Below are 13,371 nucleotides of genomic sequence, written 5' to 3'. Positions count from 1 at the left end.
GAGCAATACGAACAAAATTCAAAATTTCCCATCCACTCCATGCTGATCAGCCCTGTCTATGCTCCCACTTTGTCATGAACGAATTTGGGGACAGACAATTTCTAGTGGTGGAGCTACTTAACATGGACCACTTTTTAAGGCTCCAAGAAGAGAAGTCCTAGATAGAGTAATCCAACAGGACAACTGAATCTGTGTGATTGCATCTGATATCCACCCTCTCTGATGGCATGGTCAGAAACACAGGTGTGACAGTGCAGTCAGCACAGCTGCCCAGTGGTGCCTTGCCCAGATGGAGGGGAGGGAAGCTCCGTGCTGGGAGCACTTGGGCACATCTGTTAGAACAGCCACAGCACATGGACCATGCCAGGCTCTCCAGCTGCTCTGGACCTCCACACTCCTACCTGCAGAGTGAGCTTCTCCAGCTTCATTTCCAGAGATCTGTTCTCCTCTGCCAGCTTGCTGCGATCAGCTTCCAGCTCCTCGATTTTCAACCTGGAGAAGAAGGGAAAATTAATAGACTTTGGGTGTCCTTGCACAGTCCCACCACAAATAATCAAGTAAAGCATGAAACCAGAAACAGTATCAGATTATTCCTGCACCCAGTACCACAAAACTGCACTACTGAAGGAGCTAAAACATATGGTTAAAAGTGACATGTTTATATGATGAGAATATAATTTGTAAAAGTATATTAAAAATATACAATTTGAATATAAAGCAAGTTCAGCTTGGATACCTTCTGAACCACAGACTGAGTCTAGACCATCATGTTTAATAACCACCAGCAGCTAAAACCTCCATAAGGCATCAAATCTCTTTTTGATCTGATTTATACTTTTGGCCTTCACAACACTCCTTGGCAGTAAGTTCCACAATTAAATTATGTGCTGTATGAAAAATTAGTTCAGTTTGTTTTATACTTCACATGTGATTATTTCACTGAGTGCCCGTTAGTTCTGCTATGAAAAGTCGTGAATATTGTACCACACTCTCCTCTCCACACCTCAGTACAGACCTCCTCTATTATTTCCTGAAGAATCTCAGTTTAGTCTTCCTTCACACCAAGGATTTTCCATATTTTTATTGTTCTTCCTTGTTCCCTCAAGTTTTATATAGACTTTTTGACATGAAATAAGCTGGAACTACAAAGAGCACTCAGATATATCCAGTGGTACAATGAGGATTTCTGCTTTATTCTCAACTTCCTTTCCAACAGCTTCTAGTATTCTATTTGTATTTTTAACTATGGAGCACCTACCTAATATTTTCAGAAAGCTGTTCACAATATTGTAAGATCTCTCTCTCGAGTGACAACAGCTCATTTAGAGCTCTCTGTTGTGGGAGTAAAAGTAAGGGTGTTTTTTCTTACGTGCATGGGTTTAGCAATTATTGACATGCAACTTCATCTCCCCTTTCAAGCAGCATCCTAAGATTTCTTCTGAAATTCTGAATGCTTTGATAAGCTAAATAATTTTATATTATCTCAAACTCTGCCACCTCACTACTCACAGACCCCTTTTTTGCGTTGGACAAGTTCCCAATTCCCAATCAAAACCATTCTAGGACCTAGTGGAAAAATCCTCGGCATTGTGAAAATATTTATTCTTTGATTTTCCATATTTTAACTTTATATTACATAAGCAAATTAACGGAAGAAAAAGGCATGAAATTTTACAAAGTAAAAATATATTGTATTATCTCTGGCTCAGGAAATCCTGGAGACAGGGCTCAGGGAAGCCAGGAGAGCCTCCTGGCAAGGTACCCACATGTTCTGTCCTGCTCACGTGGGACTTTTGGCTCAAAGCTTTTTGAAAGGTCAAATACCTCAGATCAACCATACCAGCCTTGGACAAATGACTGGTGAGTCCTTCAGAGAACTCCATCAAACTTGTTAGGCAGGAGATACATGTATAAAAGTTTGCATTTAAAATTTTTGCTTTCATTTAAGTACAGAGTACAAAACCCTGATGCTTCTTCAAGACCCTCCCCTTCCACATGTTAACTTCTTGGGATTAACTGTGCAACTAACACAGAGTAACACTGATCTTTGGATTCACTTTTCTCAGGATCCTTTTTCTCAGAATATTCATTAAAAACTAATTATCTTGCTTAATAATACTTTTAAATTACCTAAATTAAGCTGAAAATCCTTGCACCATACAATAAAGAATGCAACCATCTGTCAATATCCCAAAGTTATGCAACAGCAACTTCAGGTACAAGGAAGAAGTCATCTCTCCTATTTATTTGGCAACAGTTCCAAACTTTTCCATAGAAGCAGGTTGATCCACATCATGTTCAGCACAGAAATTTCTCCTTTATAAATATGCAGCTTGGATTGCTTAAATTATTTGTAAGCCTGACCCCTGCTGGCAATTTTCAAATATTATCAAGTCTCATCTTTTTCTGCTCTTGGAAGCCTCTAAAATGCCGTGGAACAGTTTTAGAACTGTCCCAGGCATTAAAAAATATCATCAATAACTTTCAGAAGAGGCACAAAGCTAGTGGGGATGGAGGATGCTGAAGCAGGAGACCGAAAAGGTCAGGAAAAATGGAAATTCAAAGTGGAATTAATGCTTTTAATGGTGCATTTCTAAATGGATTGCAGAACAGGCTGTGAGGAGAGCAACACTCTTCTCTGAGGAACAACAGCACAACAGCTCCTGAAAGGTCAGAGCCAGACACAGGACTCTCATCAGTACTTTCTCCATCCTTGACATGCTGAATTTTAATTGGGAACAAATTTCTCCCCATCCAGCTTCACAAATAATCGGATGCTGCTGTTATCTGCTTGCAGAACTTGTCTCCGTGGGGAGGTTTAAGATCAGGCCTCTCAGTTGCCCTTTGAAAATCACTCATAGCAGCAGCCAGAAAACACTTCCCAAAGACCTGAGACACAGCTATAATGAGGGTAGATTAGAGCCAGTATATTTTTGTGCTATTTCACCTGCAATTTTAGGATTCAACAATCTGTTTGTGCCCTTCGTGCCTCACTGCTGAGCAAGTGGAGATTGAAAGCCTGGGGCACTCCCAGTCAGGTAGCAGATATCACAGAAACCTGAAATGGTTTGTGGTGCAAGGGACAGTAAAAATCATTTAGTTCTCCCCTCTGCCATGGGCAGGGACACCTTCCACTATCCCAGGTTGCTCCAAGTCCCATCCAACCCAGCCCTGGACACTTTCAGGGATGGAGCAGCCTCAGCTTCTCTGGGTAATCTGTGCCAGAGCCTCCCCACCCTCACATGGAAGAATTTCTTCCAAATATCCCATCTAACCGTGGCCTGTGTCAGTTTGAGCCCACTGCTCCTTGTACTATCACTGCATGCCACGGTCAAAAGTCCCTCTTCAACTCTCCTGTAGCCCCTTTAGGCACTGGAAGGCCACTATAGGGTCATCCTGGAGCCCTCTCTTCTCCAGAGCCACCTGCCCTGTGACCAGCAACAGGCACAGGAGCACCTGTGAGCTGAGGGTCACAGCCTCTCACCCCCAGGTGGCTGCTCCTTGCCAGGGTCCCAGCTATGGGGGCATCCTCCTTTCCTGACACAATTTAGGGCTCTGGGGCTTCCTGCCCTGCTCTGGGCAGGGTCAGCCCATGGGGCACTCCCTGGTTCTCCTTCAGAGACAAAACCTCTGCACTGAGAAACAAGAACACTGCTGTAACCTTTGTGCCAAGAGGATTTTGGGACTGACTAGTGCTTTCACCATTTATCCCTCTCCTATCTTGTTTTAACACTGTTAAGTGTCCTGGATCTCCAGTGGGAAAGCGTTCAGAACCATTAGCAAACACTTTGTGCTATTCCAGCTTTGCTTCCCACCCCCCTGGGGAACTCTTCCCAATGGCAAAGAGAGACAAGCAAGGGAAATCCTATCTATATATAAACACAGCAAAGCATTTGCAGCTGGTGGTTAAAATATGGAAGTCAAATATTGAAAAATATTTACTGGCTTGGCACTTGGATTTTTTTCATTTACACATTTTTTTCATTAAGTTCACGTATAGGGATGATTGTGTACGGCCACAAAGGCAGCCTTGGTGCACACTCCTTGTGCCTTTTCTCTCCAGGGACATCTGCACAACAGAAGTGATGCTATTTTATCACCAATTTGCAATCCTCCTCTTGTTACATATTGGAGTTACTTTCAGGTAGGGAGAACAATCCAAGAGAAATCCATGTGAGTACCATGAAAACCAGGGTACAGAAACACCTGGGTACAGCAAAATCATCTACCAGCTCGATTTTTAGCCCAGAATGGTCTGGTTTAAAAGGGACATTAAAGATATTTCAGTTCCAGCCCCCCCACCATGGGCAGGGACACCTTCCACGAAACCAAATTCCTCCAAGCCCCATCCAACCCGGCCTTAAAACCTTGTGTCTGTTGTGCCACAAGGAAGAAACATCAGTTACTTTCTGAAATATCAACTCCATTGTCAAGTTTTGTGATACAGGAAGAAACCATTTGAATTAATTTGTAGAGAATTCATGAACTTCTCCATACAGGGGTTTGAAAACATGAAAAGATCTCTGGCAAAGATCTCTTCACCTGTTCAGAAGATTTTCCTGTATCAGACAGCTGAACCAAGAGTTGAAGGCTCCACAGGCATAAGGTAAATTGATGCCACCTCCACAACCTTTCACAAGATCAAATTTAGTGCAAAATACAGATTCATTGGCATTTGCTCAGCCTCATGGATTTTCCCTCTTTTAAAAATGGAGCTTTATATTGCCCCTACTGCATGTTTCATTATCTCAAACCAGGGGAGAGAATGAGGAAAAAAAACCCCACCTACAGCCTCAGGTTTCCTAAAATGACACTTGTGAAAATCAGGAGACATCCCACCATGTGTGTTCAGCCTGTCTAAAAACCTCAGATCGTGAGCCAAGGCTGCTCCTACTTCAGAGAGGCAAAAAGGGGGCAAGCTCTTGGATTTTCAACATCCAGGCAACTCCCAAAGTCTCTCTGAGTCCAGAGCTTTTCAGTGGAATTAACCAGTGAAAACTGCCCCCACCACCATGACTCTTTTATCTTTGTTTTATTGGTTTTTAATGCTCTCAGCTGTGCTGTGTGGTTGCCTGTGGCTATCACCCATGAGGACATGTCTCACAGAGGCCCCATCTGCGAAGGGGGCATGGCCATGTGGAAAAGCAACTGCTGAACAGGAAAATACTGAATGGAGCAGAAAATGCATGTGCTGGGAAGATGCTATTAAGGGACCCAGATGGCAGGGAGATGGTGTTAGGAGCAAAGCAGACAGAATTCCAGCAAGTGTGACTAATGGGCATTGGCAAGGACATGAATTTCTTTTGAATTACTGTAACTCTACCCAGCCACTAAATCCACAGAAAACATTTAGGATTTACTGGGGTTGCAGTGTGACAGCAGAAAGAAAAAGTTCAGATTTGTTCCAGCTGAAAAGGTCCTTCAGCTGTTGCCACTTAAGTCTTTAGTGAAGTTCTTTTTAAATATATTCCTTTTATTTATAGATTGTGAAATACCAGTTTCTGCACAGTTGTCACCTTCCTATTAAAAGGTGCTAATGCCCAAATGCTGTACCCTACAGAGTAGGAACTGAATGGGTTGACCACTGTTTCTTTTCATAGGATCTGCAGAATATAAACAAATATTATTTCAGAGGGAGCAGCAAAAAGTGTGAGAAATGACAGCATTAGCACTGCTTTTATTGTGTCTCCAGAAACGATGATGCTGGGAGAGAGTTTCAAATTTAAAGTTATAAAAGGTCTGACAAAATAGCACTTTGTTCTCAAGAGAAGGAGGAAAAACTGATAAAGTCTTTAAAGTTTCTGGCTGAAAATTTACTTTCCATACTAAAGAAAAATGAGACAAAAGATATTTTTCTTAAAAGCTCTCATTCACTCACAGGAGGTGAATACAGATACAAAGGATTAGTATGGATTTTTTTTTTCTCTTTTATGTCTCCTCTGCTCTTGTTTTCAGAAGTGAGCTCCCAACCACGGGGTCTATATGGAAATTCCTGGAGGCTCAGCAGCCCATTCCTGTTGTGCACACTCCTCTTGCTGGATTCAGTGGTTCCTCCTATTTTTCACATTCCTCTGTGACAGCAGCTAACAGGAGAGGCTGGGCTCAGCCCAGAGGAGCAGACACGTCATCCTGCAGGTTACAGGATTTCAAAGACTACAATAAACTACAGAAATGGAAATAACTCCCTCATAAGCTGTGGCATTTCTTTCCCCACTTTCCAGTTTGGAAGTCTGTGCTCTTCCTCCTGCTTCCTCCCAGAATTAGTTTCTGGCAGTGGTGTGTAGAAGGAAGGAGTGACAGTGGAGTTTGTGTTGTTCTCCTTAGCAGCTACATAAAATTGACTAAACTGGTGCTGTTGAGGCCCACAGGAGGAGGATGAGCACAGCAGCCCTAATCCCTGCCCATTCTCATCCCTGTTCTCCTCCAAACCCCTTCTGTTCTTCAATCACACCCACCCAGTTCATTGCTGCTGTACAGAGGGGACACATCCAGCTGAGCCACGAGGAGTGTTCTGATGTGGATCACAGCACATTCTTCCTGAGCCCCAAAGGACTGAGAGAATATAGTGATTTATTCTGTGTTCCTTTGAGAAGGAGCCTCTTCTGTGAAGGAAGAACTTGGCCCAGTTTCTTGAGCAACGCACAGAAAATGCAAAATAAAGTCCAACCATATCCATTGACTGCATAAGTCTAGAAACATAAAAATAAATCTTTATGGAGTCAATTCTGAAATTTCTCTCAACTCAGATGTGGAGTGCCTGACAGTGCAAGATGTCTGAAGCAGTAATAGAAGCCAACAGTAAGGAAAAAGGAGCAGGGACTGGCTTACAGTGCTCCAGCAGAAAGAAAGGTTTGCACCAAGTCATTTACTGTTAGGTCTGAGCAGTGGAAAAGGTGATCAAAACCAAACAAATCCATGCTTTGTGGAACAGTTCTGTAACTAAATAACCAGCATCAGGGGCTGGGACAAGTATTTATGACAGCAATGACAACAAAAAGGGGTTCAGTAAAAAAATACAGGAAAAAACAGTCTGGAATTAGAACGTGGAACTGTGGCTGCTATGCACCCACAGCTTCAGGAGCAAGAGAGATGAAAAACCAGAACATCAATGTGAAACAACTGCAGAAGCTTGGCCTCTGCTGAAACAACCTTCAGAGTATGGCCCATCATTGGAGAAGAGCTCTGCACCATCATCCACCACACTGGGAACTGGCCTGGCTTTGGGACATATTTTGTGTGAAAGGTTTGACACCATTTCATGGGAGGAGGAGAAAGTGAGATTAGCAGTCACAGAAATTCCTTAAAAACAAAGAGGGAAAAACATTATCTATGAACTTTAGGACTACTGTTGAGCTGAATCAAACACTACAATCCCATAACAAGCAAGTATTTGTGAACTCCAGTCATCCCTGCCCAGGAAATGGATTTTCATTCAGGGCAGAGCCAGCCATCTCCACCCCCACTGTCCAAGAGCCTGTCACATTGTGGAGTGGTCTGGACTGTGTGGCAGTCCAGCTGCTCCCCTACACACACTGTCCCTGAAGCTGCTCAGGTAATAGATGGCAAATGTTGTTCAGGGAAGCTAAGCACCAAATAAAGAGTTTTGGAGGGGAAAACAAAGAGCCTGAACATGTCCCAGATGAAAGGGTGCTGCAGCAAAACCAACCAGGGAGGGAGAGACCACGGAGGCACTGTAGAAAATCTCTGCAAACCTGCAAGTCCCAGAAGACAGCAAACAGGCTGCTGGCTTTTCTGACACACACTGATCATTATGCAGGAGTAACAGGTTAAATGCTGCCAAGGAGGTGCTGAATACTCCTGCAGCAGTGTAAACCTCAGGTTTTCGAGGGTCCAGTGTGCCTTAGCAAAGGAAAAGCCTGAATGAGCAAGAACAAACAAAAAAAAAAAAGGCAAAAGTTGATGGAGACAGGTTTATCTCCCTGAAAAAGGGAAGTCATAGCATTCTCTCCTTTAGCAGAACTCAAACATATGATAGAATAAAAAAAAAAGGAGATGTATGCCTTGGGCCTCCAGAGCTATTAGAGCACCTTGAGGGAACTATAGGAGCAGGTCCCCAAGATTAGGTGTACAGCCCTAAAATGTATTGGAATAGCTTAGCTGAACATGTGTTATTTTCAAACACCTCCCTCCTGCTATGGAACCAGGCTTTCAGAGCTGTAAAACAAGCTCCAGAGGCAAAGCACAAGAGCAAAGCCATAACACACAGGCCAGTAATTTCTGCTTTCTGCAGGATTCTGCTTGCTGCAAAACCTTGCTTTCAGTCCTATGAGGCAGTCACACTTGATTGTGATGGAGCTGAAAATAGAAAAGAATTAAGACATGAAAGTCCAGCCAAAGTCTTACATCAGCTGAGAATAAAATACTCAGCCTGTGAAGACCTGATTCGCCCAACTTAAATAAGAGAAACTTTATTAAACATTCAGAAACAGATGAACTTTTCTGTGCTCAGTATTTATTGTGTCACCTGCTTTGCAATGGAAGCTATAAATGCTTTAATAAATACATGGAAAGGTTGTTTAGCTTCACTGTAGCTTTTGTAAATGCTCATGTATCCCCTGCTGAAATGCTGTTTTGTAACTTCTCTTTCACTGAATCACAACAGGTACCCCTCTGCCATCTCCAGCAATGCACGAGGGGAAACATCCCTCTTTTATCTCCAGTGCTACACATGCATCAGCAGCACAAAAGCTGGATTCTAAACCTCTTCACACACATGCCAACAGATCCTGTATTTACAGTCGAGATTTGGTCAAAACAACAAATAAACAGCAATTCCATTTCCACAGGAAAGAAAGTCAACAGGGGGAATAGTGATGCAGGAGCCAGGCTTACCAATTAACTGACAGCAAAAGACCCCAAATATAAAAAAAAAAAAAAAAAAAGCCTGAGCCTCCCAAAAGATAGCAAAGCTTAGAAAGTATCTAAATGCAGGACAGATCATGGGCTGAGTGTTTCTGCTAGTGCTTCATGGGGTTCTCACATCCATAAAAGCTGGTGAGAAAGTAAAATGTGCTCAGAAAAAGAACACCCTACTTCAGGAAAACAAGGAAAATGTGTTCTGGTCATGACCCCAGTGCCTGAATAGCAGGCAGCCTACATACAAACTTTCTCATGCACTATAGCACAGTGAGCTGCTGTACCTGCTGCTCCACAACAACCACAGCAGGCAGTGAAACTACCCCAGGCATTTCCCTTCTCATTAGTTCCACCCAAAAGAGCAGAATCTGCTCAGCCTTCCCTGTGCTCTGCCTACCTGAGCGTGTCCACCTCCTCCTTGGTGACGACAGTGCTCTGCTCAGCCGTGCACTGCTGAGACTTCAGGACCTTCATCTCCACCTCCAGCTGCAGGAGACAAAAGATATTAGTTCCTGCAGCACTGCTAAGGCCACACACGAACAGCAGAGAGAGGAGGAAATCGTGAGGTTCTGCACAGGTCAGACTCCTCATGATACAGATGTGAAGCACAACTTCTCTTGTGTTAAATGTCAACATCTCACTTAACCCTCCTTCCCTTTGCCTTTCTTGACTTTTTCTCCACAGTAGATGAAGCACAGGATGTTGAATGTTACTAGCAAAGCTTCTGCTTCTTCTTCAGGTATTTCCCCTATTTTCCCCCATGGATAATGGAATGCAGAAGACTCTGTGTGGCATTAGGAGCTCGCTGGGACTTAAGGTTTAGTATTGGTAATTCAACCTCACTCGATTCCTCCCCAGAAGAAATGAACCACAGGATTACACTGTCTTGTCCACAACAGCTCTGAGACACATACATTGAATCCAAAAGTCTGGGGAATATTTCCAGCACTTTCCAATATACACTTCTAGCTCTAGCTGCTCAGGTAGCTCTGGCTGAACAAACAAACAATTAAGAATATTTTCTGCCTCTGGCTTTGTTTGGGTAGGAACTCCCAAAAAAGTACCTCAAAACTCTACAGACATGAGAACTTCTTACCCAGACTCTACAATTCCCAGGCTCCCTGACTTGTAGCAGTCTGGATCCCTAATTCAAGAGACCAAGACAATGCACAGATTGATAAACTCCATATGTTACTTGTTTCTAAACCCCTCAGAAAATCATATATTATGAAGTGTAAGCAGAGACAAACTACCTAGAGGACACTCAAACTTCTGTTCCAACACCTTCTCCCAGCTCAGATCTTCTTCATACACTCAATGCTTGAGATTCTCGACTTCCTTCTGTCGTCTGTCTTTTTACCACCTGTCAACTAATTCCCCTAATAAATCTGTTGATGGAAACAATATTTTTTCACCCAGGAGGAAAATCATAAGCAATCCAGCCTTAATTATAGATGCAAAACTAATGACCACAGAGAGTTCAGCACTCAGCATCAGGGAAATAATCCATTAATACACCATTCCCTGCAACAGCATAGATTAGACTTGTAGAGGAAAAAAATCACATTGCAATGGGAAACTTCTGCAAGCTTTTCACAGAAACTCTCCAATCTTACAAGAAAAAGGAGCATCTTGTCACAGACAGTCATATTGCTCAGACAGAACTGAAGTTTTGACACGCTGCCTCTTCGCCCTTCCGTGCTTACCAGAAAAGACAGGCAGAGCATGGCAGTGCTGCTGGCAGGAGAGGGCAGAAAATAGATGGCTGGATTATGCTCCCACCCCTTTCTGACACCAAAGGAACAGAGCAGAAGAAAGAGAGCATCAAAAAATGTTTTAACTTAATTCCCCCTGACACCCCAAAAAGCCCTGTATTCTCCCCCTGCCTGTCAAGAAACATCCAGGAATAAAAAATAAGCAAAGGCCCACCTGCATCATCAGGCTGTACAAATGTTAATGCATATTAGCTGCCTGATAAGATTATCACAGCCAGAAATGCTTCCCTCAATTTTCTGATTACTGAGCTTATCTCTCCCAGCTCAGCCCATCACAGATGGCTGGGGATAAAGCAAGCACACCAGATAATTCCAGGAATGTGAATAAAAGGTACTGGGATGAGGAGTAGGCTTCAATTCCAACCTACTTCTAGCAGGAAAACACTCATTATGCTTCCTGTTTCCCGTGTCTGCTGAAGCCTGGGTGTGTTTGCTGTTAGAAGTTTGAGGATGCTTTCTGGGATGAGTGAGGGCAGCATGTGAAGATGGAAGAGCTGGTGAGTTATTTATCACTGGCTGAGAGGGCTCACCCACACAGATAAACCACAGCCACCTTCTCGAGGGACAAGGGGGGCACAGAGGGGTGAGGAGTCTGCTGGTGTGACCTGGGGGCTCTTGTGGTGGCTGCACAGAGAGGGGGGAAAAAAACAGAGTGTGTAACAGGAAAAGGAGATGGGAGAGTGAATGCACACGAGCTTTGGGGAGCTTGTGAGAAGCATCTCAGTTCAAACACAGTGGTGACAAATCAGTGCCAGGCACGCTCAGCAGCAGCAGGATGAGATTCTGCTGGGGTTTTAAGAATAAGCTGCTGAAGGAGAATGAGGAGGAAGGGCACATGGGCTGCAAGGGCATTTAATCTCATTTTTATGTCCTCCCAATTTGCAAGTGCCAAGACTCCCTGGACTGAAAATCTGCTGTGCCCGAGATGAGAAGGGAGAGGAGGACACAGTGACATCACTACAGATGGAAATGGCTCGAGAAGTGAGATGTTCACACAGACCTGCTTCCCAGAACCAGGATTAAAACTACAGCAGTTTAAAGTCCAGGTCAAGACACAATTTTGTGCCAGAGGAACTTACTGCCATGCAGAGCCCACTAATTGTTTATGAAATAAGAAATTAAAAGCAATTAAGGTATTAAATACTTAATTCAAAATCTGTTGTTTCCAGGTTTCATCCCTAGCAATTGTTAGCAAAACAGCCCTTATTGCCAATCTCAAAGATATTAAAATATTCAGATATTAAAAATGCTATTTACTATTATGTTTTTAATGTCTTTTCCAGGACAAAAATAGTTAGTTGAGATGAGATGGAGTAGCTTACTCTGAGGACCCAAGTCTGCTTTTCTAAAGGCAACACAGTGCAAGCAGCAAGACACAAAACAAGAATGAAGAGAATGGCTGAAAATAAGGAATCTGTTGATGAAAGCCCAAGAGGTGAGGAGCTTTCCAAGACCATTCCCTTTGACACAGCCTCAGGATAGCTCTGGGAATGGGTGATGAGCATGAAATAATTCAGCACAGGGGAAATTTGTCCCTTCCCATCCACTTGTCCTCCCAGTACCTGTGCCAAAGAACAGACTCAAGAAGGGGCAAGGAAAGGAAGAGCCAAACCCCTCCTGCTGCTTTCTCTGCCTAATTCCCATCACATCCATTTTCCTAAATTAATTTCCAGTTCTGATGTCTCTTCTTCACCAGATGCCACTTTCAGCAGGCATTTTATGCTTTTTGAACCAACTCACTATTCCTGGCTAAACTCTTCCAATTTTTATCAATAATTTTATGTGACTGGCTGAGTTAGACTTTTATTGCTTTGAATACATTAAACTAGTAGAAGTCATTACCAGGCAGAGAGGGGAAAAGGGCTGTTCAAATTACAGCTCACTGCTGTATTCCCCATTCCATACCAAACGACCCAGGTCAGCCTTGATCTGTACACTGGCACTGAGAGCAGACAGGGAACATTGTTGTGAAATACAGCATTGCATCTCTTGTCCTGAAAGCTGCACAAGAGGGACCTCAGGACCTACATCATCTGCAGGAGCTGCAGGGATTGTATCACCAAGGATCAGACCCCCAGTGATATTCCTACCCTACAGAACACATTAGCAACTTGAAAAGAAACCAAGCTGTTATTTTAATTGCTTTTAAAGTTATCTAAGGTTTTTATGAGTACTATCAGAGCCCATGAATGAATAAAACACATGAACAGGTACTTAATATTTTGAGGATGTGTTGTTCTCTTCTCAAAATATACTGAGGTCCCTTGTTCTCAACCTAAAGTGATCCCATTTATCCTGAAGTTTTTTTATCTCTTTCAATTCTCAAGCACAACTTTATTACTCTCCATAAAAAGTGATCAGGATATAGACTAATTTTAGAATGTCCATTGTCAAAAATATGCAAGTGCCCCAAAATATGAAATGCAAATAACTTTTCCAAAATAAGTACTGGCACCATTATTTACCAAAGGAGAAAGAGAGGAAGGAAGAACATGGATGCATTTTCATCTAGTAATTATATGAAATATCATTCTTCTTTCAGCCTTGCTTTTCAACCTGCCTGGACAAGATTCCAAGAAGGTGGTTCTCCTCCAAGTGTTAATGACATAGCAAACACCCACAGCAGGGTAAGAAATATGTTCCTCACTGCTTCTCCCTTCTGTAGCAATTATTTAAAGACATATGAGATGACAGGAGAAACAAAATTATAAATTCATCT

The 13,371-nt window shown here is 42.9% G+C and overlaps 1 protein-coding gene across 8 annotated transcripts in view; it reads right to left on the bottom strand.

Annotated features, from left to right (window-relative positions):
* Positions 1 to 13,371, bottom strand: part of MAD1L1 (mitotic arrest deficient 1 like 1) — a 346,624-nt gene that overhangs the window by 153,996 nt on the left and 179,257 nt on the right. For all 8 annotated transcript variants that reach the window (XM_014870221.2, XM_088174320.1, XM_088174318.1 and 5 more), the window contains 2 exons: positions 9,275 to 9,363; positions 402 to 492 (listed from right to left, as the gene is read on the bottom strand). In XM_014870221.2, the coding sequence (XP_014725707.2) occupies positions 402 to 492; positions 9,275 to 9,363 (180 nt within the window). The remainder of the gene's footprint in view (positions 1 to 401; positions 493 to 9,274; positions 9,364 to 13,371) is intronic.

Source organism: Sturnus vulgaris, chromosome 16 (assembly GCF_052056855.1).
Source record: "Sturnus vulgaris isolate bStuVul1 chromosome 16, bStuVul1.hap1, whole genome shotgun sequence".
NCBI lineage: Eukaryota > Metazoa > Chordata > Aves > Passeriformes > Sturnidae > Sturnus > Sturnus vulgaris.
The sequence above is the reverse complement of the archived record's forward strand: the minus strand, read 5'-3'. Positions and strand labels throughout refer to the sequence as shown.